This window comes from Anabrus simplex, chromosome 6, assembly GCF_040414725.1.
Source record: "Anabrus simplex isolate iqAnaSimp1 chromosome 6, ASM4041472v1, whole genome shotgun sequence".
NCBI classification, from domain to species: Eukaryota; Metazoa; Arthropoda; class Insecta; order Orthoptera; family Tettigoniidae; genus Anabrus; species Anabrus simplex.
In genome coordinates, this window is record NC_090270.1 from 126,351,154 (window position 1) to 126,379,100 (window position 27,947).

The 27,947-nt window shown below is 38.7% G+C and overlaps 1 protein-coding gene across 3 annotated transcripts in view; it reads left to right on the plus strand.

The window, feature by feature from the left end:
- zip (myosin heavy chain 10) overlaps positions 1–27,947 on the plus strand; it is a 458,974-nt gene that overhangs the window by 251,370 nt on the left and 179,657 nt on the right. For all 3 annotated transcript variants that reach the window (XR_010860546.2, XM_067149903.2, XM_067149904.2), the window contains exons 9-11: positions 14,842–14,994; positions 15,242–15,412; positions 16,825–17,104. Coding sequence is in view for 2 of the 3 variants with exons in the window: in XM_067149903.2 (XP_067006004.1) it covers positions 14,842–14,994; positions 15,242–15,412; positions 16,825–17,104 (604 nt within the window). In the remaining variant the exon portion in view is untranslated. The remainder of the gene's footprint in view (positions 1–14,841; positions 14,995–15,241; positions 15,413–16,824; positions 17,105–27,947) is intronic.

Below are 27,947 nucleotides of genomic sequence, written 5' to 3' on the forward strand. Positions count from 1 at the left end.
CTAATCAGTACTTTATTTTACAAAATGTTTAGAATTATTTACATTATTTCATCAGGCACATTGTGATGTCACATAACATTTGATAATTTTGAGAGCACTAACACCTCATTAAAAAGCACAGAAGTGTGTACTGCTGATCATAATAATCTTCGCCATTATCTTCCCTGCCCAGCTCCTGCTGAATGCATTCAAGAATTTCGCTGATAGTCATAGGTTCCATACTAATGGCTTTCTTGTCAGCGTTGATGTATTTGTCAAACAATGCCTGATCTCCCAAATTGCCCCATTCTTTATCACCACTTAGAGCATCGTTATCATCTTAATTGCCAGTCTTGACAATTGCCGAATCTGCTTTATGAAAATAGTTGTGTGTGGTTAATTTTGTCAGTTCTTGCATAATTTTGCAATGTAATGTATTCCAAATTGAAGAGATTCAAATGTTGTATATTTGTAAAATTTTCGGCTACAGTTACTTTTATTTACAGGAAAGTATATTTATGAAAATTTGCTGTTGTAAATTTTACATTGCGAATAATCCTGTTGGTTATGTGTGTGATATACACAGGGGGAATTTGCTGTCTTCAGTTAAAAAAAGGACAAATGTATTGTGTGAAAGCATCTTATATATATTGCTAGGGAGGAAAAGAGCAAAAAAATTACCTGTAAAACATGGGTATTTACATTCTTCTTTTCTGTATGGATGCAGCAGATGCTATGTTGCACTGACAACTTGCAATAATGCCACTTAAAATTGCATATGATTCCAAGGCCCAGTGATTGCAATTCGCTGGAGCATTTTGAAGGGAAAAATTCTAGTCACATATCTCGGGTGTGATGTGTTGGGAGGGTGCATCATATATCTGTCCACATGCAGGAGGATCTTCCTGCCTTTCACACCCGTTGTTCCATCAATTAGTCTTCACACACTTTCGTTGTGAATGACTAGTTCTTGTTACTTGTGGAAGCATCTCATTGTCCTTAAAATGCTGTAATTTGCAGATTTTCCTAATGTTAAAGGAGGCAACTTTTCTATTCCAACACTCTTTGCACATAACGGTACTGTCACACATTCCTTCCTATGCTTCCTGCCGTGACAGTTCTCACTATTAACACGTTCGCGGCCGATGACGACACATATGCGTCATGACTCCACTTTCACTCAGTGCCGATGACGACACGTGCGTCACACTCCGCGCCAAATATTAAAGCTCGTATTTCCGCCAATATGTATGTAAACAAACAGACCTCTTATCTGTGCATTGTTATGGTGTTATTAAACATATGCGCCATCCGGGCATCAGCTCAATTGTTAGTTACAATCCCTGTAGCCAATACAAGTTGGCATACGTTTCTGCGATGTCAAGGGAGAACAGTGAAGTTTCAGGACCTTCTCTCCAGAAGAAACCCCGTCTTAGCGGGATAAACGGGTGATGATGATAGTCTGGAAGCTCTCCTGAACAACAGTGACAGCATTGATAGTGATGATAGTGATGACAGTATGAAAAGTGACTGTAGCCACCTGAGTGGCTGTGTGTGTTGAGTGTCTACTCCCAATTCTCACATTACAGAAGATGAGGAAGACGTAAGCAATATCTCATCTCCAAATCTTCCGCCAAATAACATGGGCAATATTTCAGGGGTCATTTCTTGGAGTTCAGATTCGTCCTCAATAAAACAAATAAACTTTATTGGTCGGCGGGGAATGAAGGTTCCATTGCCAAGTGACGCGAAACCCATCGATTATGTTCGCTTGCTTGCAGATTACAACTTGCTGAATAACATCGTAACTGAATGTAATGCATTTGCAGAAGTTATTTTTGCGAGGAAATGTCAGTGAAATGTAGCACACTGTTTTGACTAGTTACATTGTACAGCTTATGGAGTAGGCCTAATGTAAGTAGGCCTATACATTGTTCACACAGCAATAATAAGATTCTACTGCAAAGTATCTTTGTTTGAAATGTTCAAAAAATTATTTTTCTGTTGTAAAGAAGTTCTACGTTCAAACAAAACATTTTCCTCGTTTCACTTCATTACCAGTCATGACGCACATGCTGTGTCAAACGGCACCGAAGGCGAAAAACTCATCGGTAGTGCCGCTGACGCAGCGTGTGTGTCATGGCTCGTATGCACATAAATAATATTGAAATAATTAAAATAATAATCTAAAATGCATAAGGACACGGAAATGAAGTCCTTTAAGCGAAAAAAGTATTACGGTACCACGGTAATGGTTGCCGATATCCGAGCGGCCGCGAACGTGTTAAATGACATTGTTTGGTCAAACATTAAATTTAAAAAAATGATCTGTCTTGTCAGCATTAAGTTTGTTAGTGGGCCATACTGGAATGTCATTTCCCTCAAATCGCCCCCTTTCCGCTCTTAATGTAAATGCTCTTAATTTCACTACACATGCTTGCTGTTAATTCCATGCCTAATTTTAAATTCATGTGGTTAGCCCAGTGAGGTATGCAAATCTTGTGAAGTGAGCCTGGTTGCTTGTTTTTTTTCTCCACTAATAGGGATATTTCATGCTCTTTGCTGCTGGAACCAGTAGGTCCAGAAATCCTGTCACCAATAGTTATAAACTAAGGAAAAATATAATCCAGAAATCCTGTCGCCAATAATTATAAACTAAGGAAAAATATAATTCCGTGGTGCGCTAGTTTCAAACTACTTGGCATAACTATCTGCGGCAATCTAAAGTGGAATATACAATGTGAAGAGGCAAGGTGCAAGGCAATAAATATCCTGGGTTTCCCATAGGGATTTAAGAGGCTACAGTCCATGAGCAATAAGGTCAACTTATACTTGCATGCTTCAGCCCGTACTGATATGTTGTCTACCTGCTTGGCATTCCACAACAGCAGAGTACATGAGCAGGTTGCAGAGAGTACAGCACTGCGCTGAAAGGGTAATTAACCATTTCTCCCACTCCCATCCAACAAGATTACATTCTATTGCGACAATAGCCAAACAAACTGACCTGATCTTTCTCCAGAAATCCCTCTCTGCTTCCATACATATTAATCCCTTCTAGCGCCTGTCACTTGTTTATTGTTTGGCAAAGAGAAGTGAAGGATCTACCCTTTGTCTGCATTTTGCCCATACCTCTGCCTTTCAGAAGGGTTTTCATTGGCATTCTGCAAAGCTAGGAAACTCGACGGGAGATGTCAAGAATGTATCTCTTCCGAAATTTCAGTTGTATGTAAAGAAAAATGTAATTTAATGGAACTGCTGCATGTGTCTGAGAGTGTGTGGATGAATGAGTGACTGACAGATTGGTTGAGTGAAAAGAAGTATGTGAGAAAATGAACGAGTGAATGGCAGACTGACAGAGTGACCGACACCATCTCAATTTAAGATGGGTTCCTATTGTATAAGCCGGCCCTGTGGTGTAGGGGTAGCATGCCTGCACCTTACCTGGAGGGGCCGATGACCTCGATGTTAGGCCCCTTTAAACAACAAGCATCATCATCACCTTACCTGGAGGCCCCGGGTTCGATTCCCAGCCAGGCTAGGGATTTTTACCTGGACCTGAGGGCTGGTTCGAGGTCCACTCAGCGTACGTGATTAGAATTGAGGAGCTATCTGACGGTGAGATGCGGCCCCGGTCTAGAAAGCCAAGAATAACGGCCGAGAGGATTCGTCGTGCTGACCACACGACACCTCGTAATCTACAGGCCTTCGGGCTGAGCAGCGGTCGCTTGGTAGGCGAAGGCCCTTCAAGGGTTGTAGTGCCACGGGGTTTGGTTTGGTTCCCGTTGTATAAACTAGTGTTTGTTCATTTAAGGAAGAAAAAGAAAAGAAAGAAGAAAAAATTGAAGATCTTAAATTTATTTAGGTATTCTTATTTCATTTATCAAAATATTAAAATTTTATGTAATGATAGTTTTCATAATATTTCACTAGTTCGTTTATTCATTGATATGGTAAATTAGGATACAATACTACTTTAAATTGTGGGCTGAACTAAAGATAGTGTCATATTATTTTTTTATTCCTTGATCTGACTTCGCTGATGAAGGGAATGTATATTGTTCCCGAAACATGTACGATAGAAGAAATAATTTTCAATCATTAAAAGTGTATTGACAAGGTGGACCCAACATAATTTATTTTAAATAGTTTCCTTAATAGATTGCAGATAGTAGTTACAGAAAAATCCCCTCGTATCTTTTGAGTGTCATTAAGAAATTCCATTAGTTGTGAAATGTTGCTCTTTTTGAACTGTAATCTTTTGGCATGAAGAAGCCAATGGGGGCAAAGATCATCAGGGAAGGCACGCAGGATTTTTGGAGCTAACATTCTTCATACGAATCCAAGTTTTCTCTTAGCGAGGCAAGGGCTTGAACTCTTCGGCGACATTCTGTAAAAGTGGAATTGAGAACATCAGGGTTGTTTGAAATTGCAGGCTGAAGGTGTTTGAGATAACCTAAGTGAGACTGAATTTTTTTTTTTGTCTCAAACATGATCGGAGAATCCTTTCAGTCTGTTCATACGTTTCCCCTGTTACGGATATTCTGTCAACCAAATGTTTCGTTTCGCTGTCCAACTATCCCTGTAGAAAAGCATGTTTGTTGATAATGGATACTGTCAGGTTTTTGTCCACCGAAAAACTGGAATTGTTCCCAGAATTGTGGCCATGCTTCGATGTCCCCCATAAATGGTTCTAACCTGATAGTCGGCAATTTAACTTCAAGTGCAGCTGTGAGTGAAGCAAGCAAAGCTGACTGTGGACCTAAATACCTTGTATCAGTGAAGTTATTTGCTGCTAAGTGTCTTATTAGCCATCCGGATTGTATGCTTGGCACTTTCATTGTACCCTTTGCATACCTGAACGCCGCTTTTGTATTAGTCGTCGGCAATCCGATCATGAATGGTATCTTCGAAAAGAGTTAAATTTTTAAAACTTTCCTGCATTCGATCCAAATTGTGTTCTACTTCGTAAGTTGGTGAGGAATTGTTTAATTTACTTATCTCCCTAGAAAAGCGAGAGACGCTTGAACGCCAAGTAGAGCACTTTCGTTTCAGTTTGTCCAACTGCGTAGGTTGAGTCATAATCATGAATGATGGAAAGCAAAGTGTGATGCTAGACCCGTAGTATGTTTGGAAATTAGATTCGAAGTTAACAGTTGTTTGATATCTGACAAACGACAGATGTACAGCAGTCCCTAGATAGTCCGCTAGATAACACCACGTGTCAATCCAATCGTTTTAGAATCCTCTTACTGCATCAAGTTTCTTCCAGATAACCTCTTTGGATATCTGTTAACAGGATGGCAGCATGCAGTTCTGATGCAATGTAGTTCTATACCCAATAGTCTTCTACTTCTACAGCTAATTCAGTCATGCAAGATACAGTCCAAAATCATTACAAAGCTCTTTCGGTGTTGACCATGATGTGTTGCTGTGGCACTATACTGTTTACAAACTTGTTGGCTCCTCGAAGTTCAAATGTTTTAAACACAACGTAAAACTTTTTCATGACGTGAATATCCTGACTCCTGCGTTTTCGGCAAAAAAAGTCTTGAATTGTGATCGGGGTTGTGATGGGAGAGCGACGTAATGGAACACTCTTTTATGTACGTAGCAATGTCCTTCTTTATTTACGGAGACTATATATTAATAAGTGAACACATACAAAGATGCTTTGTTCACGGAGTAAAAGAAGATATGTTAGGCAAGATCACCAACACACCGAACTAGTAGTTCAGACCTGCACGACTGTGGTGGGCATTGGTTTGGTTTCTAACAATAATCCTTTCACTATGCTGGTCATAGTAGCTTACTTGCTGCCCTATTTTCTTCTTCATTATTAAACCAACTCCTGCATTTCCTCTGTTTTGATTTTTTGTTTATAATTCTGTAGTCGCGTCACCAAAAATCCTGCTCTTCCTGCCAACGTACTTCACTTATACCAACTACATCTAATTTTAGTCTGTCTCCCTTTTCAGATTCTCTAACCTACCACAACAATTCAAACTCCTGACATTCCATGCTTCAACTCGCAGAATGTCAGTATCCATCTTCCTGATAGCTCCCACTGGTGTAGTCCCCACACCGAGATCTGAAATGGGGGCGGACTATTTTACCCAGGAGGAAGCCATCATCATTACATAATTTGTACAGAGAGAGTTGCATGTCTTCGGAAGTTAGTTACAGCTGTAGTTTCCTATTGCTTTCAGCCATCTAGCAACATCAACACAGTTAAGCCATGTTGAGCATTATTGCAAGGCCATGCCAATCAGTCAGTCATCTAGACAGCTGCTGTTGCAACTTCTAAAAGGCTGCTACCTCCCTTTCAATGAACCATTCATTAGTCTGTTCTCTCGACAGATACCCATCCGGTAGGGTTGCACCTGTGGCTTGGCCATCTGCTTCATTGGGACATACAAGCCTCCCCAGTGTGGCAAGGTCACACGGTTTTCAGGGGATCACATATATGTAAAAATAGAATAAATGAATATGTGCTACTTCTTCTGCTTCCATTCCCCTTTCCAGTTTCTCTTCAGGTAGGGTAGTGTACCCAAGCCCTTGACGTTTCTCGATCTTTCGACCATTCTTCTTTTAGCATTGTATTGCAATAAACTCCTCGTCTAAATACAGTTGATTACCGAACTCCTCAATCTCGTTGCAAACTGTTCCCTACGCCTCTTCTCAGTCACTGTATCCATGAATGTTTTCTTCGAAATTCTCTCGTCTGGCGTACTTATCGCATGTCCTAACCATTTCAGCTTTGCTGTATCAATTTCTTCAAGTTTACAAACTCTTATTCTTCTTCTTATTTCCTCATTTTGTATTTTATCTCATCTTGTCTTTTCCTGATCCTGAAAAACCTCATTTTGGTTGCTGGGATCGTACTTTGGTTTCACTTAGTCAGGGTCCAGGCTTCAGAAGCATAGGTTCAAAATAGGACTTCATTAGCACATCCTTGTTCCATACAATGTCTCTCACTCATTGGTAGAAACTTGCAGACTGCTGTATTAAATTAATACATTGGAGACAGCCATATTTGAATGTGTTACCCTCCAGAAATTGCAGGATTTTTAATTGTTTTTGAAATTTTTTCTATGCTAGGGTAATCCTTGATTATAACAACTTTTCATATATTTAGAAAGATCACACTTTCTGCGGCACAAAAATGAGCATTAATTATCATAATAGTGCAGCAGTTTTTAAATATAAATTTAATAAGATAAGTTTTACAAACGAAGAAAAGAATTGACGCAGCTATGGATGTCGGTTCGGTTAAGATTTCAAAATCTGTCTAATATTGTGGACACATCTGCTGAAACACACTAATACAGATTCTAACCTAATTGGTCAATTGACACCGGTATCCTTGTTTATAACCAGGAATTTGCTTTCCCACTGTTTGTTGTTTGACGATTGGGTTGCATCAAGTAGCTGTACGTTGTCATCTGTACATGGGAAACAACCCACATTTTTAGGAAGTGGTATAAACCAGTATTACAGAACCCACTTCAGGAAGTGGTATAAAACTACATTACACTTCACACCAATTTGAAATTTAGCTCATTATCTAAATTTACTTGCCTGAAGCGCCAGAATCATCATGTTTACTTACTGTCTTACTAATAAAAAGTCCATATACAGTTGTTTAACACTTGTATAGTTATACAGTGAGTAAACCCTGTATAAGCGTTGTATATTTTTCTAACTAATAACGTGGTATATACTCGTTCCGACTCATTCCAAGTCATAGGAATCTCTTCGTGCAGTTCACTGACGTATTTCGCACGTTCACCGCCTTTATGATTGCTTCTGCTGGTTATCTACGAGCAAATCTTTCTGGAAAGTCGCGCAGTAGCACAGCATATCCAAAAGGCAGTGGCAACACAGTCAGACAGCTGGAAATGGGCTTATATTGATATCAACATTTCTTCAGCTTGCTTGTGTAATGAACGCCACGAAAGATATGGAAAAGCTTAAGAAAAGATCAGAAGCTCCTAACTGGGATAGTAAGGAAAACTTATGCAACTGTAATTGAATCGGTGAGTTGAAAAGGGTACACATTCCAAAATCCTTACTTTTCAGGAAAAAGGAAAAACTGTTTTGAAGCTAAAAGAAAGGTTTAATCAAAAAAAGTTTCTATTAGGCATTTATACATCATGTATCTGCGTATTCAGCTACAAAGTATGGAAATCATATTACATACAGTTTTCGAGTTATACATATTTTATGTCAAGGAATATGTCCCTTTTTATACTCAAATTTGAGAAAGATCTTTGTAGAGGCAGATAATGTATAATAAACTCGTAATTTCAAAAGTCTATTAAGCAGTAACACATTAATACACAAAAATACCCCCAACCATAATTTCTTTTATAGTTATTTATTGTCATTCTGTTTAAAGTGTTTTACTTTACGAAGATGTCTAGCCTCCATAACCTCTGAATGGTGTATGTCTTTTATGTTTAAAATATCTTGAAGATCATAAACGTAATTGTCTATTCTTTCAATGTGTGTTCAGTGTTAAATGGATAAGTCAAATATTTCACCACGATTATATTACTGCAGACAGTAAATACCATGAAAATAAACTGCTCTCTCATTTCTTTTTCCGTTACTCACTGCTATACAACGCTTATACAAGGGTTCCGGTCTGTATAAGCAATTCAATGAATAACTATAACAGATGTGTACACAGGAGGCTTATACATGGTTTATTAGTAACAAGTTTCACATAAACGGTGTATAAATCTTGTATAAAAGTTACACTGTTCATTAGTGTGTAATTATCCTCATCCTCATTTTCACAATTCTTGTCTTCCATAAGAACATCCATTATGGATTAGTTGTCGAAATTTTGTACACTTGAATTAGACATGCTAAATATTCACAAGAATTACACAAACAAGCCTGCCTCTCGAACACACACTTTTCCTCTCTGCATATACCGTACGTACTTTCCCACCCGTTTCACAGCTGAGAGTCGATGACGCAGCCCCAGGTTATATAGGAACGTGGCTGTGTTTTCAATGCCTTGAAAGAAGAGCTCTCGACTTATGCTCATAACTAGTACATTTTATGCTTATACAAGCATTCAGCAGTATCCTAGTGAAGTCACAGCTCGCTAACACGGCACCTACCGGGCGAGTTGGCCGTGCGCGTAGAGGCGCGCGGCTGTGAGCTTGCATCCGGGAGATAGTAGGTTCGAATCCCACTATCGGCAGCCCTGAAAATGGTTTTCCGTGGTTTCCCATTTTCACACCAGGCAAATGCTGGGGCTGTACCTTAATTAAGGCCACGGCCGCTTCCTTCCAACTCCTAGGCCTTTCCTATCCCATCGTCGCCATAAGACCTATCTGTGTCGGTGCGACGTAAAGCCCATAGCAAAAAAAAAAAAAAAAAAAAAAAAAAAAAAAAAAAAACCCACACGGCACCTACTATTTTTTAGCTACAGTGAAACGTGCCTGTAGATTCTCCGAGCTCTGTCAGCTGGAATGCAATAGCAGGGCCTTAGCAGCGTCTCCAATGTGTTTTCCTCCATCCCAGTTTCCATCCTATGGCATCATGCTGCCCAGATACATATAAATCTTTCACTACCTCAAGAGGTTCAGTTCCTTTCGTTATCACTTATCACTCCCCTGGCTGTTCTGTTACTTTGTCATGATTGTTGAAGTCTTGCTTTTCACCAGCACTAGCCTTAATTCCAAAATTTTTCTCCTCATTCTATAACTCATCTTCTCTGTACTTCCTCTTCATTATCTCGCCAAATTACAGTATCAGTATATAGCATATATTTTACTTGCTCCCCTATCATATTCTCTTTGACATTACAGTGGAACCTCGATTATCCGTTCCCGGAAAATACGTTTTCCCGGAATATGCGTTCAAATTACGTGGTCCCGCGAGCATCGTAATTAAATCACATTGTAAAAGTCCCGCATTATCCGTTCCTCGAAGAAACGATTTCCCGGATCAACCGTCCAGAAATTCCAGTCCCATCAACGCTAAATCCTCGATCAATCGTTCTTTAATAAACTGTATCTCACGAAAGGACGGCTGTGGCATATTTATGGATCTTGGCGTTATTAAAGGAAGTACTGTACCGGTACTGGAAAAGCGATCGGCGGTGAACTTGCATAAGGGACGATCTTAGCGTCGCATTCGGGTGGTATTGTTTAGAGAATCTCGGAAAATCATAAAGCAGAGAGTGGTCACGACAATTGCAAGGAGACACGGCGGATTTCGACACCTCTGCTTGAAGACGGAACGAGTTTCGTCAAATGTTCGCACTTATAAAACGTCCATATTATGTCCATGGTTAGATGTTTATATTTTTACATTTTTTCGATCGTACTGTCGAAGAGGTTTTCGGCACTTTGCTCAGGGCACAGCAGAGTAACTGGGCTTTCAGGCAGGAATCGAAACTGCTCCTTCTTAATACAAATTCAGTATTTTTGATATTATCGTACATGATTATGTTAGCGAGACCAAAATAGATGTAGCACCTTTCATTAAAAAAAAAAAGAAAGCTATGGGAGGTCTTGGGATTGCCTATTACTGTTTAGGTCCTAATGAAAGACTGGGAATTTTACGTTTTCGTGTTAAAATACCAAAAACCGCAGTCGTTTTATTTGAGCACGTTACGTTTTAAATGGTTGGTATCATTTCAAACTCGTACTGACATGTGCAGCGAGCGCGCTTTCCAGATGACCTCAAGGTCACGAATAACCGTAATTTCTGAAGTTTTGATATTTCTTTTAACTTTCCAATTTGATTGGATTTGTGACGCGCAGAATTGAATATAATGCATTCGAGAACTTTTAAGAATCGATACTTACATTCGAAACCGTGTTTTCGAGTTCAACATAACCTTTAAAAGTCGATGTAGGCCTAATTTGCGCGGTACGAGATTTCCAGAAACTGACTACGAACAGTATACCGGAGACCAAATTACAATGAAAGATTAAGAAATGAAAGGATTTCGCCATCATTTTGGGTGCTTTTGTATCTAATGTGCTTTATTTTCTTAGATGAGAGAATTAAAAACTACTTGTGGTCGTTTGTCGTTGGGCTTGGCGTTGTTAGATTTTTCGAAGAGTTTGGCTAGCTTAATCAAAGTTGCTGAACTGAAAGAAGTTTTCAAGGGAAACTGACGAAGATTCCCATGTAAAACTGAATATAAAGTATCGAGATTTTGAACTCGCGTACCGGTAATTAATGCGGTTTCGCGGTCTAACATGCCCGCCTCTCATCCAGAGGGCCCGGGTTCGATTGCGACCAGGTCAGGCAATTTTACCTGGATATAAGTCTGGTTCCAGCTCCACTCAGCCTACGCGATTACCTTTAATTGTGGAACTATCTAATGGTGAGATGGCGACCGCGATCTACAGAGCCGGGAATATCGGCCGAGAGGATTCGTCGCACTGACCAAGCGCACCTCGTAATCTGCAGGCCTTCGGGCTGAGCAGCGGTCGCTTGGCAAGCAAAGTTCCACTGGGGCTGTAGTTTGGTTTGGTTTAGTTTAGGAGTTTTTGTAAGAATATAATTATACATATTTCATTTTTGTGATGTTTAGCCAAATTGTTGATGGTTTTCATTCATTCCCGGATTTTCCGTTTTCCCGTGTTGTACGTTTTATTTTCATGGTCCCTCGAAAAACGGAGAATCGAGGTTTCACTGTATATAGAATTCTATCCGTAATGAAAATGAAGAGTATGGGAAAGAATATACTTCTGTCTTTAGCCTGTCTCAACTCAGAATAGCTCAGTTTTGACATACAATTGTTCTGACACAGCTTTCAGAGTTTTGATATGATTCTATAACCATCTGCATTGTTTCATTACAAATATGTGTCTCGGTCAGTCTTTTCCATATCAAAAGTCTTGGGACACTTATATGCCTTTTCTGTATCTAGAAAAGTCATTAACCTCATTACCATGTCATTTCTGTATTCCCAACACTTTACCATCATTTGATGATGTAAAAAAGGCAAATGTGCACCTGCTTCTTCTGAATCCTTACTGATATCCTGCAAGTTCTCTCTCTACTGTCTCTAGTTTGTTTATCCAAGATTCTTTGAAGGATCTTACCTGTGTGGGGGATCATTGTAGCTCCTCTGTAGTTTTCACACCACTTCCTGTCTCCTTTCTTAAAGATCGATATAATGACCCCTTTTTTCCTCTTGTTTGGAACAGTCTTTTCTCTCCAATCATTCTGTAAAGTCAGTACAACCACAGATCACTTGCTCCTGCTACTGTTATCACTTCTATAGCTACCTCATCAATTCTAGCTGCTCTGCCTTGTCTCATCCTTGTAGTGGTCCACTGAATCTCTGCCATGGACACCTGATTTCCATCTTCTCCCCTTACCCTAGCATTGAAAAAATTTCAAAAACCATTAAAAACCCTGCGATTTCTGGAGGGTAACACATTCAAATATGGCCATCTCTAATGTGTTAATTTAATACAGCAGTCTGCAAGTTTCTACCAATGAGTGAGACACATTGTATGGAGTAATTTGTACATTGTAAAGCTGCACAAAGTATCTTTACCATCTCTGCAGTGCAATGTGCATCTAAAACATTTGGTGAATGATACCATAACACAGAAAACAGAAGGTATGAACAAAATTCCTGTAATTGCTTTTAAAGTACTCTCCATTGGCCATAATACACTATTGGCAACATGACTACAGCTGCTGGAAACTGACAGCGAAGGCGTCTTGTGGAATAAATCGAAGCACACGTGTCGCACATCTCTGAATGTCCGGTATGTATGCATAGTGTGTGCCTTTCAGGATTCCCTTGAGGCGGGGAAACCAGAAGAAGTGTGCTGGCACCAGATCTAGAGAGTACGTTGGATATTCAAGATGTGGTGCTTCATCACACGTTTCCTGTCCATCCTGAAAGCGTTTGAATCGGTTGTAAACACATTTTCGGCTTACAGCTTGTGTACACTTGTACCAACATAGCACAAGTCTCCGTCACCATTTTCCCAGTTTGTAGCAGAACTTGATATTAATGCATTGTTCCATTGCACTATGACACTAGTCTTAACACGCAGCATGTTCGACTAACTGCAGCAGACTAAACCCAGGTTCACACGGAGCGGTGGACTAGGTGAGAGCACTACCCATCGGCCAGCCAGTCGTGATCACTACCTGTGTGAACCATCAGTAATGGGAGTGGGGGTTGTGCCAGCTGTCAGAAAGGCAGGTTGCGAGATCTTCGATTGGTTGGAGTGAGGACTATCACTTCAGTCATATTCCTGCCGAAGGGGGTGACAACATGCCTGTGTATAAAGTGAGTAGCGCGCAGGTGATGAAGTTTGTCAAGTTCTATCGCGAAAAGGAACATTTGAGGAAACTAAATTATGAAGTGTGGAAGGACGGAAATGCAAGGGATGTAGCATTATGCAGAGAAATGAACATTGATGGATTGTGAACTCTAAGATATCTGGAAGTGTGGCCGATGACATGATTGTGTAAACCTAGGGTACCATGGTTTTCAATAGTGCATTCAATTTAAAAACGAACCCAGAAATTAAAGAAATTAAATCAAATCAGGACAAACAAAACGTTTTTGATATTGATCACCATTCAATAAGAAATTTGCTGAATGAAAAGGGGACACACAAAACTTTTGACATTCCTTCTTCATGAAATTTTGATTCTGCCACAATTGGTCTTCTCATATTGGTGTTTTTTTCTGAATCATTGCCTTCACTTTATTGAGTAAAAACCAAAACAGATTTGGTTCCATCTTAAAAGAATTTCTGTAGCCATTTTGACTTTCCAAGGATAACGCCCTGCAAATACTATTGATGGCACAGAGTAAATTCTGGATCTTTACCCAGCCATGAACTCGCACATGCCTTTTCTTTTTTGGGGTTTTGTTTATTTGAGTTTTTCAAATGATTTCTCATCTCCTGTATTAATAATTTGCAAACAGCTTTCAAAGCTTCACATTCTACCATGAGTGAACAAGCGAGAAACTTTATGACCAATGAGGGCACTTGTTCTGCGAGTTCAAGGAGGTTTTCGAGTCCCTGTGTTGAAAAAGCAAGTCGGAGCGCATGCTTAAAACAAGCAGTGGTCTCGCTGAGTTCATGTCTTTGTGTGAACCTGCCTTAACCTGCTTCAGTTCCATGTGTTCATGTCTTCGTGTGAACCCGCTTTAACCTGCTTCAGCTCTGTGTGTTCAACACTATGTGGTGCTTCTCAAGATGTGTGTCTATATACACGTGCCTGCTCGCAGTGTTACCACACGTTCCTATTGCGATATTGGTCCATTTTAAATGAAGTTAACACTTTCACCAGAGTTTTTCTTGTTTTTTACACACTGAAGTAAGATCTTTGTGCTTCCTGTTACATCCTTTTACAGAGAATCAATTAATTTTTGCCAGAAATTTTGTGGTCTCTTCTTGAACCACTGTGGAGCAATTCCTTCTTGCAATTCCTGTATTCTGTCTTGCATTGTGCCTTTCTGTTTCTCATCCATTTTTCCCATGCTTGTTTCTTTTGTTGGACTGCGAATTTTACCCCGTCATTCCACAAAGGCATTTCTTGATCTGATATAAATTAACATGGGAAGAATAGGAGTTTAGTTGGGATCTTAGAATGAGAAAGTGTAAAATACCTTGTAAATGGGAAATGTATAAAAAGTTTCACAGTATTTTAAAAATTGGAGATCCTCCTATGTTAAACAGCTCTTGTTGAAAAGAAAACAAGTTGCAGTTTTCAACTCTCTTACAGTCTGCTATATAATGGTGTCATTCTTGAACATTGTTATCCTTGAAATTATTCTTGTAAATAAACTTTTCACCTAAAACTACATATTCTAGTCTTGCACTTGGTTTCATATTTCAGGTGGAATTCGCTGTTGAGGCAATTGGTAAAGCTTGCTATGAACGTATGTTCCGTTGGCTGGTGAACCGAATCAACAGATCACTAGACAGAACAAAACGGCAAGGTGCTTCTTTCATAGGTATTCTTGATATGGCTGGGTTTGAAATTTTTGAGGTAAGTCATGATACTTCAATTTATTGTGCAATCAAAGTTTGTTTCCAGTGATATAAAAAAGAGATTGTAAAGGTCCAACAAGATATTAAATATGAAAGTTAATTATAAGATTTTTTGTGGCTAATCAGTGACCAGGATATTAATGTATAAACAAATTCTTCTGTTATTATTGTATGGATAGTTGTATTATAATCCTGTTTACTTTTAGTTAGTGACCTTATATTTCATTACTTTTGTTGTATTACAGTTGAATTCATTTGAGCAGCTATGCATAAACTACACTAATGAAAAACTGCAACAGTTGTTCAATCACACAATGTTCATCCTAGAACAAGAAGAATACCAGCGAGAAGGAATTGAGTGGAAGTTCATTGATTTTGGCTTGGACCTACAGCCAACAATTGATCTCATTGACAAGGTTTGTATGCTGTATTATTTCAGAGAGTTGTAATATTTGTTCTTGTTTATCTGTAAATTTTTTTCCCTAGATCAAGAAGTTAAGATATGTTCAAGGAACTTCTTTTTCTGAATTTTGTTTTTAAAAACTACTATTTTACTTTTGGTAAAGTTTACGGTGATTTGGAAATGTATTCAGAACTAAACATTGAAATTAATTAAGCCCTTTTATACCAAGGAGCATTTGTGTTTCTGCATTTTATTGGAAATTGTATGATAATAGTTCTTATTTTGTGTCCATTTTTCACAATTTCATTGTTATTGTGTGCTCAAAAACAATAAGAATTGTCTTAGACTGGGAAACATAGATCATCCTAAGCACTTTACAACAGTTCCTGACTGAATTATTCAAATACATTTTTTTCATACACATTTTGCACTTTAGCTTCGTGGGGATGTCTTCACTTGAAAACAAAGACATATATAAATATACTTCTCTAGAACAATATTGCTTTTCTTTGGAAATATTAGTCTTGCATCTTCATCAAGTTCCAACATAAATATATTAAAACTGTTCTTAGTTTTAAAACAACTCAAATTTTTAATGAAGTACATAATTGGGATTGCATGTTTCTGTCAGCTACTTGAATTTTGCTCAATGGCTTATTAGTTTCTTAGCTCTGTCTTTCATTTGGGCATATCTCAGTTTGGGAACCACCTTCCAAATTTTAATAACTGAACACCTAGTCACTTTCAACTTCTTAAAGCCCTTTTCCTCTTGAATCTGTAATAGCTCCAACCATACAGCTACTGAATTCACTGTTATTGATATTCAAACCAATAAATCAGTGATAAATATTTTCGTGGAATATTTATGAGCACCAGAGCATACCACCACTTACTAACATGTATAGAAACATTTGGTACTCATTTAGCAATTTTATCACACTTCTGGTACTGAGTACTTGTGAGTATCACCCAAACTAAACCCCTGAAACTAACTCTCTTCCCGTCTTAGTGGTTGAGTTGAAACCCTCCATGACAGAGCCAGGAATTGACCTGGGACAACTCGGTGAGAAGCTAATCAACTAACTCCTAAACTGTGAAGGTTTTAACGGAGTTCTACTGAGCTTGATAGCTGCAGTCGCTTAAGTGCAGCCAGTGTCCAGTATTCAGGAGATAGTGGGGTTCGAACCCACTATCTGCGGTCCTGAAGATCGTTTCCCGTGGTTTCCCATTTACACACCAGGCAAATGCTGGGGCTGTACCTTAATTAAGGCCACTGCCGCTTCCTTCCCACTCCTAACCCTTTCCTGTCCCATCGTCGCCATAAGACTTATCTGTGTCGGTGCGACGTAAAACAAGTTGTTAAAAAAACTGAGTTCTGTATTTCATTGTACAGAAAGTGTAATTTAAAATTTGTTTCTTCCACAGCCCATGGGGATTATGGCATTGTTGGATGAGGAATGTTGGTTTCCTAAAGCAACTGACAAATCATTTGTGGAAAAACTGGTGGGTGCTCATAGTGTCCATCCAAAGTTTGTGAAGACTGATTTTAGAGGAGTAGCAGACTTTGCAGTAATCCATTATGCTGGTCGTGTGGATTATTCTGCAGAGAAATGGCTCATGAAGAACATGGACCCACTGAATGAGAATGTTGTTTCACTACTGCAAGTTTCACAGGACCCATTTGTGGTTCAAATCTGGAAAGACGGTAAGACACATGCATTTTGTGCCCATATCACCTATTCCTTTTTAAAGATATAACTTAGTTCTGATAAATTGGCAAGTGATTTGAATTTAGCATGTTTTGTCTATCACTGTACTGCGCCCAGGTCTTTGTTTTATGCTGTTATTAACCAGGTCAGGAAGCCAGAACACTCATCATCCTGCCACATCCCTAGATTGTCCAATTTACGGGGAAATACTCGTCATAAAATAAAATTATGGTTGATATACAAATACTGTGTTTTTTTGCATAATTAACTCCCTTGCATAATTTACGCATCCCAATATTTTCGAGTCCAAAGTGGAGAAAAAGAAATGTTAATGTATTTAACGAACATCCATTACACAGCTCCAGATACATTTCAAAATAATTATCTCAACTACCCAGCAGCCTTCCTATTGCAAAACCGGGCATTCCAAATACAGGGCAAGGTGCTGTTATCAGCCGGTAGGAAAAACAAGTGCCGATGACCTTAGGTGTTAGGCCCCTTTAAACAACAAGCATCATCATCAGGAAATACCGCTGCACTAGTTCAGTAAGAGAATCTGTACAGAAGTGACTAGTGACTCTCTATTCCAGCTTGGTACAAAGATATTTTGCGAGTGTTTCAGGTACGAGACATGCGTTTTCTGCGATCTCAGAACTGTTTGTTAGTCCACAGTGAGCAAGTAAGTATTTGAGTAATACTGAATCATATAAACTCACGGTGAGCAGTTATGCTGAAACATACGGGAACAAAGCAGCGAGCTGCAAGTATTCAGTTTTTTAATGCAACGTACGCTACCGCGGTAACTGTGTGCGCTCCAAGTGACCAACAAGTCTCACAAAGCATTTCACGGACCAAAAAGTGGCAAGTTTCCAAGTAGAGAGGGATCCGCTTAAATGTACGGTTTCGGTATGCAACGTTGGATATGCCGTTTCTCACGAAATGCTGTATTTTAAAGGGCGAAAAATAGCTGCTGCACATGGAATCATTGTCTCAGATTTGAAGTTTAGCTGCAACTGGGTTAATTTTATGAAGAGAAATGGACTTTCTCCTTGACAAACATTATGCCAAAAAAAATACCGAATGATTTCAACCAAAAAGTAATTGATTTTCATCGCTTTGTGTTTGAGAAGCGTAATGTGAAGGAATATTTGATCTCCCAAACAGGAACTGCAGGTCGGATGCCAATCAGTTTCCATGTGTCACAAAGTCGAACAATCGATAAGAAAGGGACATAGAGTTTTATTATACGCACTACCGGAAGCAAAGACATCAATGTACTGCAACGCTTGCTGTAACATGTGATGGCAGAAAGCTTCCACCTTTTGTTGTTCTAAAACAAAAAATAATGCCTAAAGTAAAATTTTCGCAAGGGATCCACGTTCGTATCCAGGAGAAAGGGTGATCGACACGTCACTCGTACGAGTTTGGATACAAACGGTTTGGAGAAATCTTGCAGGGTCCCTCCTTTGATGCCCGCCCCTTTTCGTGCTGGACAGGTTTTTCCTTTTTTGTTGGTGGTATGTCATTATTATATACTTACATAAATTGTATTTTTATTAGCTCATGTTTATTTCACTTCAGGTTGTATTGTCAGCTCGTAATGGGAAGAATGTTTTCCAGTGTTGATACGTCAAACGCACGTGTTCAACTTACCTGATTTAACTTTTCAGAAAAAATCTCACACCTGAATTTTACGCCAAATTATGATAACCGCAAAGGAGTTGAACCAATTGTGTTTAAATGATATTTGATGTATCTTGTAAATGTAAATGAGCTGTAAATAATTTTTAAATATCTGAATTCCTTGAATAATTTACGCATCCAAAATTTTTGCCTGTAGTTTTCATAAAAAAAAGTTTGTTAATTAGTGAGAAAATATGGTATATCAAAATAATTTGCATAAATCTATCAGGCCTACACAGGGGCTACTCTTGAATTTCAAGCATGATGAGAGAACAATTTTATGTTTCCAAGAACCAAATGTTCAGGGAAAAAAAAGTTATAGGTTTTGGTCAAGGCTTTCATATTCATATCTAAAGAAAAATGCCTTCAGAACGAGTTCAAGCGGCTGTCACAAAATCTAAAATTGTTATGTTATTAACACAGTACAGCACTGATGACAGGACAGTTGTTTGTACAACATATAACAAACGTGAACTTTACATCTGCAGTGTTTACTTGGACTCTCAGCTTGACATGACTATGGATTTAAATGCGATCCAGAAAATACTTGACGATCTGTGTGGGGAAACCACTACTTATTATTGGCAATATAAATGCTAAGCCGGTTGAAGACGATCAAGGGAAACTCTTTTATGACTTTTGTAGTGCAAACAATCTATTTATGCTTAATAATAGGGATGAACGGACATATTTCAAGAGTAATTCTCAGAGCTTTGTGGATATTAGTGTACGGTATGTAACTCTGTGCTTCTTCCATTTATGTATGATTGGAAAGTGAGTAATTCGCCTACGCTTTCAGACCATGCTTTAATAATTATTGCACTGAAACTCACGGCAGAAATACCCACAATCAATGCCTCCAACTACCTAACGAGAATCTACAAGACAAGAAATGTTAAATGGTCTCATTTTCAACTTTCTGCTAAAAGACATCTTCATAATACTCTAAACGAGATACAGGCTATGGATAATTACAATTCCATTGTAATGAAAATTTCTGAAACAAATCTAGCAAAAATTTCTCGCAAATCCCCTAAGAATTTTTAGTGGAATAAAGATCTTGAAATAATGCAGAAGTGTGTTGGCCTGCTATAGACGGTACAAGCAAAGTCGTTGCCCACTTCTGAGATGGAGATAGGTCTTATGGCGATGATGGGATAGGAAAGGCCTAGAAATGGGAAAGAAGCAGCCGTGGCCTTCACTAAGGTACAGCCCCTGGTGTGAAAATGGGAAACCACAGAAAACCATCTTCAGGGCTCCCGACAGTGGGGTTCGAACCCACTATCTCCCGGATGCAAGCTGACAGCTTTTTTTAATGAAACTGAAACTCGATAGTTGAAAAGAATTCTGCTCAGTTCCAACAAAAACAAATCCATGGGGGCTTATTTATAGACTATCTCAGAAACCTATGAATTTAAACAATAACCTTTTCTCCATCAAGACTGAAAATGGTTACGCAAATTTCTTTTCCGATACTGCCTCTGTTTTAATCAACGCTTTCTTCTCGGAAGAAGCTGAAGGTTCGGACTTGCAAAGAACAGTTAGAACTTTCTCTGAGGATGCTCCAAATTCAGATGATGATGAACTATTCTCACAACAGGAAGTTGAGTATATTATCCTTCTACAAAATGACAGGAAAGCTCCAGGTTGGGACCGTATATCAGTCAATATTCTCAAAAACATTCACCTCTGTTTCCCATCCTTGTTTGTCGTTCTTTTCAACAAATGCCTGTCCCTGCATTTCTTCCCTTCCGGCTGGAAATTAGCAGTTGTTAAAATAATACCCAAGGAAGATTCCTTCAGACCTATTTGCCTATTGCCAGTACTAGCCAAGATATCGGAGAAGTTACTAATTGATCAAGTGATGTACCACCTGAATACCTGTGGTCACCTGAGCCAAAACGCAATATGGCTTTACACCTCAAAAGTCAACCGAAGATGCTGTCCTTGCCATAGTTTCATGGATTTAACAAGTTTTCAGAATGAAACAAGTAGCTGTATTAATATACCTTGATATAACTGGCGCTTTTGATAATGCCTGGTGCTCTAAAATTCTATCCCAGCTAAAGGGAAATCATTGTCCTAAAAACTTATATAAACTAATACAAGCATACTTCTATAATTGAAAAGTTACACTCAAAATTGGATGTCCTCAGGGATCAAGCTGCAAGCCAGGATTTTGGAATGTCCTATACGATGATCTACAATTGCCCTTTCTGACCGGATGTGATGTCATTGCTTACGCTGATGTTGCACTTCTTCTAATCAAAGCTGATAACCTGCCAAATCTGAATGCTCGTGCAAACTCATCCCTAGAAATAACAAACTACAGTTTAATCCGACAAAAACCAAAGTCATGTTTGTTACAAGAAGGAAGAAAGTGAAAAATCCAAAAATTATGATGAAGAGTCACTTAATAGCCCTGGAGGATCATATTCTATATTTGGGGATTGCGGTTGACAGACATCTGACTTTAAGAGCTTATTTTAACAGACTAAAAACCAAAGCAAGTAAGTTTTACAAGGTATAACCATTGCCTGTTGGCCGTCTTGGGGCCTTAACTCTGAGGTACTAAGAGTAATTTACCACACAGCTTTCATACCATTGATTTTATATTGTGCTTCTACATTCCTATCTGTATTGGATAAGAAGTGGCTTCAAAGAAAACTGATGCAACGCAGAGATTTCGCTCTTCGTATCTCCTGCGCCTACCGCACAACGTCCACTGATGCTGCACTTGTCATCGCAGGAATCGAGCCTCTATTTCCAACTTCAATTGGTAAAGCTGAGCTGGCACTACTCAAGAAAAATAAAGCATCACCGGCGCCAATTTTAGAGATTACGTTGGAACAAAAATGCAATTTTCTTTAATCTGGACATCCTAGCACTTTCAGGAGACTTGTTAAATACTGTTGCTCAAGCAATCACAACTCCATCATGTATACAGACGGTTCTCGAATACCTGGTGATGATGATACTGACCAGATTGGATGCGCTTTTGTTGTATATGAAAACGACATCGAAATATTTTCAGCACAATACAAGCTCTCCTCATATTGTTCAATTTTTCAAGCTGAACTGTGGGCTATAAAATCAATACTACAGTGGTGTAAAGATAACAATAAAAATGCAAAAGCTGTACAGTGATTCACAGGCTGCACTTAATGCAATAAATGACGGGTACAATTTGAACCAGAGTTGCTATTATAAGGGCATTGACTCAGCAAAGTATCCACGTTTGTCTGTCCTGGATTCGTCGACACACAGGGTCTATTAGAAATGGAAAGGCAGATTTTGAAGTAAAACAAGCTGCAAAATCTATGTTGGAAGTTTCTTACAACAAAGCTTCGATGTGTTTCTTCAAGAAGATTAAAGAATATACTACTTCTCAGTGGAATGATGTCCGGAATGTTACTTCGAAAGGATCCGTTACGAGATAATTATTTTTTCCTGATATCCAGCATTGACTCCAGTGTAGAATCTTATATCGAACTTTGTGCTTACTCAGTTCCTATCTGGCCACGGTAAATTTAAGTTATACTTAAAGTGATTTAAGATTAAGACTGCAGATTGTTACTCTTGCTTTTGTGGATCATCTCAAACTGTGCATCATCTTCTATTTGACTGTCCTGTTTTTGGAAGAGCAAGATTTACTCGAGAATGCCATTTAAACTCGTGCGATAATGAACTGGATAAACCTCTTTACTCTATCTTCAAAAGACAGTGGTGGTGTTCTCATTTTTACACATTCATTCATCACATCCTCAGTAAGCTTTCATGATAATAATGTGTGTAAATATATATTTTGATTTGTTCATCTGTAATCCTAGTATACCATGTAAAATAGGGTTCTTTTCTGTATGGGAAATTCAATAATAATAATAATAATAATAATAATAACCAGGTCCATCGTTATCTGGACCTTCCTTTGCCTCTTTCCTTTCATTTATAGTTCCTAGTCTGTATTAGCTTTAAGATCTGTTTGTAATTAAAATATGCTGCTAATTTGGTGATTTTTAGAGTTTGTCGTGCATTACCTGAAAAAAATTTAATACACTCTGATTCTTGAATTGGAATAAAACTTTATACTTGCAAGTGGTGGTCAGTGAGACTAGGGAGTGGATATGTGGGAAACTGGGAGAGATTTCTAGATCCTAATGGGTGGGTAGGAGATAGGGATCTGCGCTTAGACGACCTTCACTTGAATCGCAGTGGTACGTATAAGTCAGGAAGTTTGCTTAGAAGAGTTATAGGGAAGTTCATTCAGGGAAACGGGGTGAACTAGGGAGCTGTGATAAGGGTACAATGATGTGAAAGTCGAGTAGGGATGACATAAAAATGGTGGTAAACTGTATAAATATTGTAAAGAAAGAAATACAAATACAGTGGAAGTCCGCTGTAGCGAGTACGGCATATAACAAGAACCCCGTTACAACAAGTTTTTTTTCTCTCTCTTCGAAATTCCTATATTAAACTGTGTACAGTAGAACCTCTATTATACGTTCCCGGAAACTACTTTTTCCCGTATTATTCTTTCAAATTACGTGGTCCCACGAGCATCCTAATTAAATCACGCTGTAAAAATCCTTCATTATCCGTTCCTCGAAGAAACGATTTCTTGGATCAACCGTCCATAAATTTCAGTCCCATCAACGCTAAATCCTCGATCGCGCATTTTTTCAAGAAACTGTATCTCATAAAAGGACTGCTACGGCATACTTATGGACCTTGGTGTAAACTTCCCGTCATTGCGGTAATTTGAGGAAGTACTGTACCGTACTGGAAAAGTGATCGGCGGTGAACTTGCATAAGGGACCATCTTAGCATCGCATTCAGGTGGTATTGTTTAGAGAATCCTCGGAAATCATAAAGCAGAGAGTGTCCACAACAACTGGAAGGAGACAGAGCGCATTTCGACAGCTCTACTCGAAGATGGAATGAGTTTCGTCAAATGTTCGTACTTGCAAAATGTCTGCATTATTGACCAGGGTTACATACTTTGTTACTTTTTTCGAGTGTATCGCCAAACAGGTTTTCGGTACATCGCTCAGGGCACTGTATAGTCACTGGGCTTTGAGGCAGGAATCGAAACTGCTCCTTCTTAAGTAACACAAATTTAGTATTTTAATATTGTCGTCCTAATATAAGACTGGGAATTTCACGTTTTTGTGATAAAATGTTATAAAACGGCAGTTGTTTTATTTACGCACGTTACATTTAAAAAACTTTGTATCATTTTTGCACTTGTACCGAATTGTACAGCGAGTGCGCTTTCCAGCTGATCTCAAGGTCGCGAATAACCGTAATTTCGGAAGTGTTGATGATATTTTTCTCCTTCGAACTTGATTGTGATTAGTGACGGGCAGAATTGAATATAATGCATTGAAGAACTTGAGGATCGATACTTAAATTCAAAACCGTATTCTCGAGTTCAACATAACCTTTAAAAGTCGATGTAGGCCTAATTTACGCAGTTCAAGATTTCCAGTAACTACTACAAACAGTATACCGGTGACCAAATTACAATGAAAAAAAAAAAAAGAAAAAAGAAAAAAAAGAAAAGATTTTGCCATCATGTTGAGCGCTTTTGTATCTATTGTGCTTTATTTTATTAGATTAGAGAATTAAAAACTACTTGAGGTTGATTGTTGTTTGGCTTAGCATAGCGGGTATTAGATATTTTGAAGAGTTTGGCTGATCAAAGTTGCTGAACTTAAGTTTTCAGAGGAAACTGACGAATTTTCCCCGGTAAAACTGAATGTAAAGTTTTACGATTTTTAAAGTCTCGTACCGGTAATTAATGTTTGAAGCCGGCCCCGAGGTCAACTTGCCTGCCTCTCACACGGAGGTCCCAGGTTCGATTCCCGGCCAAGTCAGGCATTTTTACCTGGTTATGAGGGGTGGTTCCAGGTTCAGCCATTCTACGATTAGCTTCAATTGTGGAGCTATTAAATGGTGAGATGGCGATCCCGGTCTAGAGAGCCAGAAATAATGGCTGAGAGGATTCGTCATACTGACCATGCGTCGCCTCGTAATCTGCAGGCCTTCGGACAGAGCAGCGGTGTGCGGAAGGCCCATTAGGGCTGTAGTTTGGTTTGGTTTAGGGGTGTTTGAAAGATTATAAGTATAAATATTTCACTTTTTTTTATGCTAAGCCGAATTGTTGATGGTTCGTTCGTTCCTGGATTTTCCGTTTTCCTGTGTTGTGCGTTTTTTATTCGTGGTCCCCCCAGAAGCGGAGAATCGAGGTTCCACTGTATTATCCTTCAGTTACAGCGAGAGCCCTATCACTGACGCATTCATTATTATGAGCGCTTAAGCGCGCGCTATTTTTGCCGTTACAGATATTTATGAATCCCAACGATTATGTTGCATGTGATCGATCACCTTCGGCATCGTTTCCTCGCTATGTCCACTGGCGAGTTCTCTGGTCAACATTCGAAGGTGATGTCTGTGTCAATAAGTAATACCCGTTGATTGCTGTTCAGTAAAGAAAATTCAAAATGAAAGACGATAACAAGTTTTCGTAGTAAATGCATTAAAAACGTGGCCAATAGCAGTTAACTCGTGAAACGTAAAGGCTGAATAAATGATCGCTTAATTTTAATGCTAAACACTGCAATTAAGTAAGAATGGGATACACTTGAAGATATGGAAGAGTTCATCATTGATTTCAGAGGTTAGTTTATATTTTCTCGCGCCTGGTTAAATTATGGAAAGGCCATAATCATGTAAATTTATAGTGAGAAGGTTATAATTTCTCTACTAGCACTTGAAGTATGTTTTCATCATACTTATAGTACGGTTAAGTTATGATAGGGGACGTTGTTTGAATAAGAAAACTGAAACGTTTGCCATAAAATGGCGATCAATCATCTTTGGCACGGTATAGTTTTCTCACTATGTGCATTAGCGAGCTCTCTCGTCAACATCCGAAGGCGATGTTGGAATCAATTAGTAATACCCGTCGACTGCTGTTCTCTAAAGAAAATTCGAAATAGAAGAGGATAACGCGTTTTCGTAGTAAATGCATTAATAACGTGGCCAATAGCAGTTGTTAACTCATTAAAAATAAAGGCTGAATGAACGATAGCTTAATTTTAATGCTAAATACTGCAATTAAGTAAGAAGATATGGCAGAGTACATCACTGATTTCAAAGGATACGGTAGTTTATATTTTCTCGCGTCTAGTTAAATTTCGGAAAGGCTATGCCCATGTAAATTTTAGCGAGGAGGTTATCATTTCTCTACATGCGTTTGAAATATGTTTTCTTGATACAAACACGATTAGGTTAGGTGACGCCATTTGAAGAAGAAAACTGAAATGTTTGCCATAGAAGCATCTGGAGTGGTACTGGGTTTCTCTGAATCAAAGACTGTTTTTTCCTCAGAATCTTATGTGTTGAATCAAGGGTCATCTTGGATTTGCGGCTTAACAGTAATGAACACCACTGGCAATTACCATGGTAACCACGTCGCTTCTTTTCACCCCCGCCTGCGTGCACTCAAAACTCGTTGACAAATAAGCGACCGCCTATGGATCTCAGGAAATAGTGAAGAGAGAATGACATTCTATTTGCCTCTACAAAAACATTTCTCAAATCTGCAGAATGGCATGAAATAATGCGAGCCTTCGAATTCGTAGAAAGGCCACGGGTACTTGGTGGCAGAGTTATAACGCGTCTACTGTACCTAACGCTTAGTAACATTAAGTTTTATAGACAGCAGGAATATTTTCGTGATGGGTCATCTTATTGTAGAAATACGTGGAACAGGTATTGCCGGCAAATTTTCAACTGGTTCTCGTCGATGTTATGACCAGTTTTAAGTTAATGGTTATTAAACACTCAGAAATGTAGAATAACTGTGGAGCCGTAAGAAAATGAGGCATAGTCCTAATTAAAGCAAATTCGGCGTTAGCGTGAAGGCAGATAGCTAAAAAATGTTTACTGTACAAAAAAATCATTTAGTGGCCGGCAGCAAGGATGCTTTAAAGAAGTCAAAGATGAAATTGTGAGGCATGTGCACGAAAAACGCAAAGGCGGAATGGTAATAAATTAATTTCTTTGACCTTTAACGTCCGCATCATTGTTAGGCCTATACATCGCGAGCGGCTGAAGTCGGCTGAACCCGGCAATGTGTGTGCGTGTTGCGGCAACCGGTTGTGCCTGACACTGAGTAAAAGTAACAGTTTTATAGACGGCAGGAATATTTTCCTCGTGGATCCTTGTATTGCCGGCAAATTTTCAACGGGTTCTCTTCAATATCATGATGCCAATTTTAAGTTAATGGTTATACCCGTGGAAATAAAGAATAATTGTTCAGCTCCAAAAAAATACATTAAATAATTAAAGAAAATATAAAAACCTTCAACCCTAATAAAAAATAATAAAAATTAAGTGACAAAGGTAAATAAGCCTTTCATGCCAAACCAGTGTTCACCGTTGGCGTGAAGGCGATGTTAGTCTAAAATTGCATACTGTATAAGGCATTCATGTGATTTTACAAAGCAGTTTTTAAAAGCCTGATTAAAATTTTCTGATGGAAAATTATGGGTCATCTTGGATGCGGCGAGATGCAGTACTATCATTTCTTCAGAATTAAAGTAAACACACACTTTCACTTAGTATCGGATTTCAAAAAATAATAAACAAGTAAGCCATAGTGTGGATATCATCCGCTAAAACGCAAGTTTTTAACAAACTGATTGCCGTTTCATACCGATTTTAATGAGTATGGGGGTTTTCCCAACTTTTAAAAAATCAGATATAATGACAATCCGCTATAGCGTGTACATTTTTTGCTGTTATGAATTCTCGCTATAATGGAGTTCTACTGTAATTTAATAGATATTTTCGTACCAGATGTGGTAATAGGAGTTGAATCATGGCTGAGAAATGATATAATGAACACACAAATTTTCTCACGGAACTGGAAGAATTTGTAAACTACAAAAAAGTTAAAGATGTCAAACATGAAATTCTAGGTGTAAGATGGTGATTATTGTTTAAGAGGAGGTACTAATTCTAGGTTTTAAGGCTCATTCCTAAAGATAATGGGCAACTCAATGTTTTTGGGGTGTACAGAACTGGAAAGGGTTTTGCAGACACTGATTTGGAATTATTTGATAAGGTAATCAGTTTTGTGGGAAACAA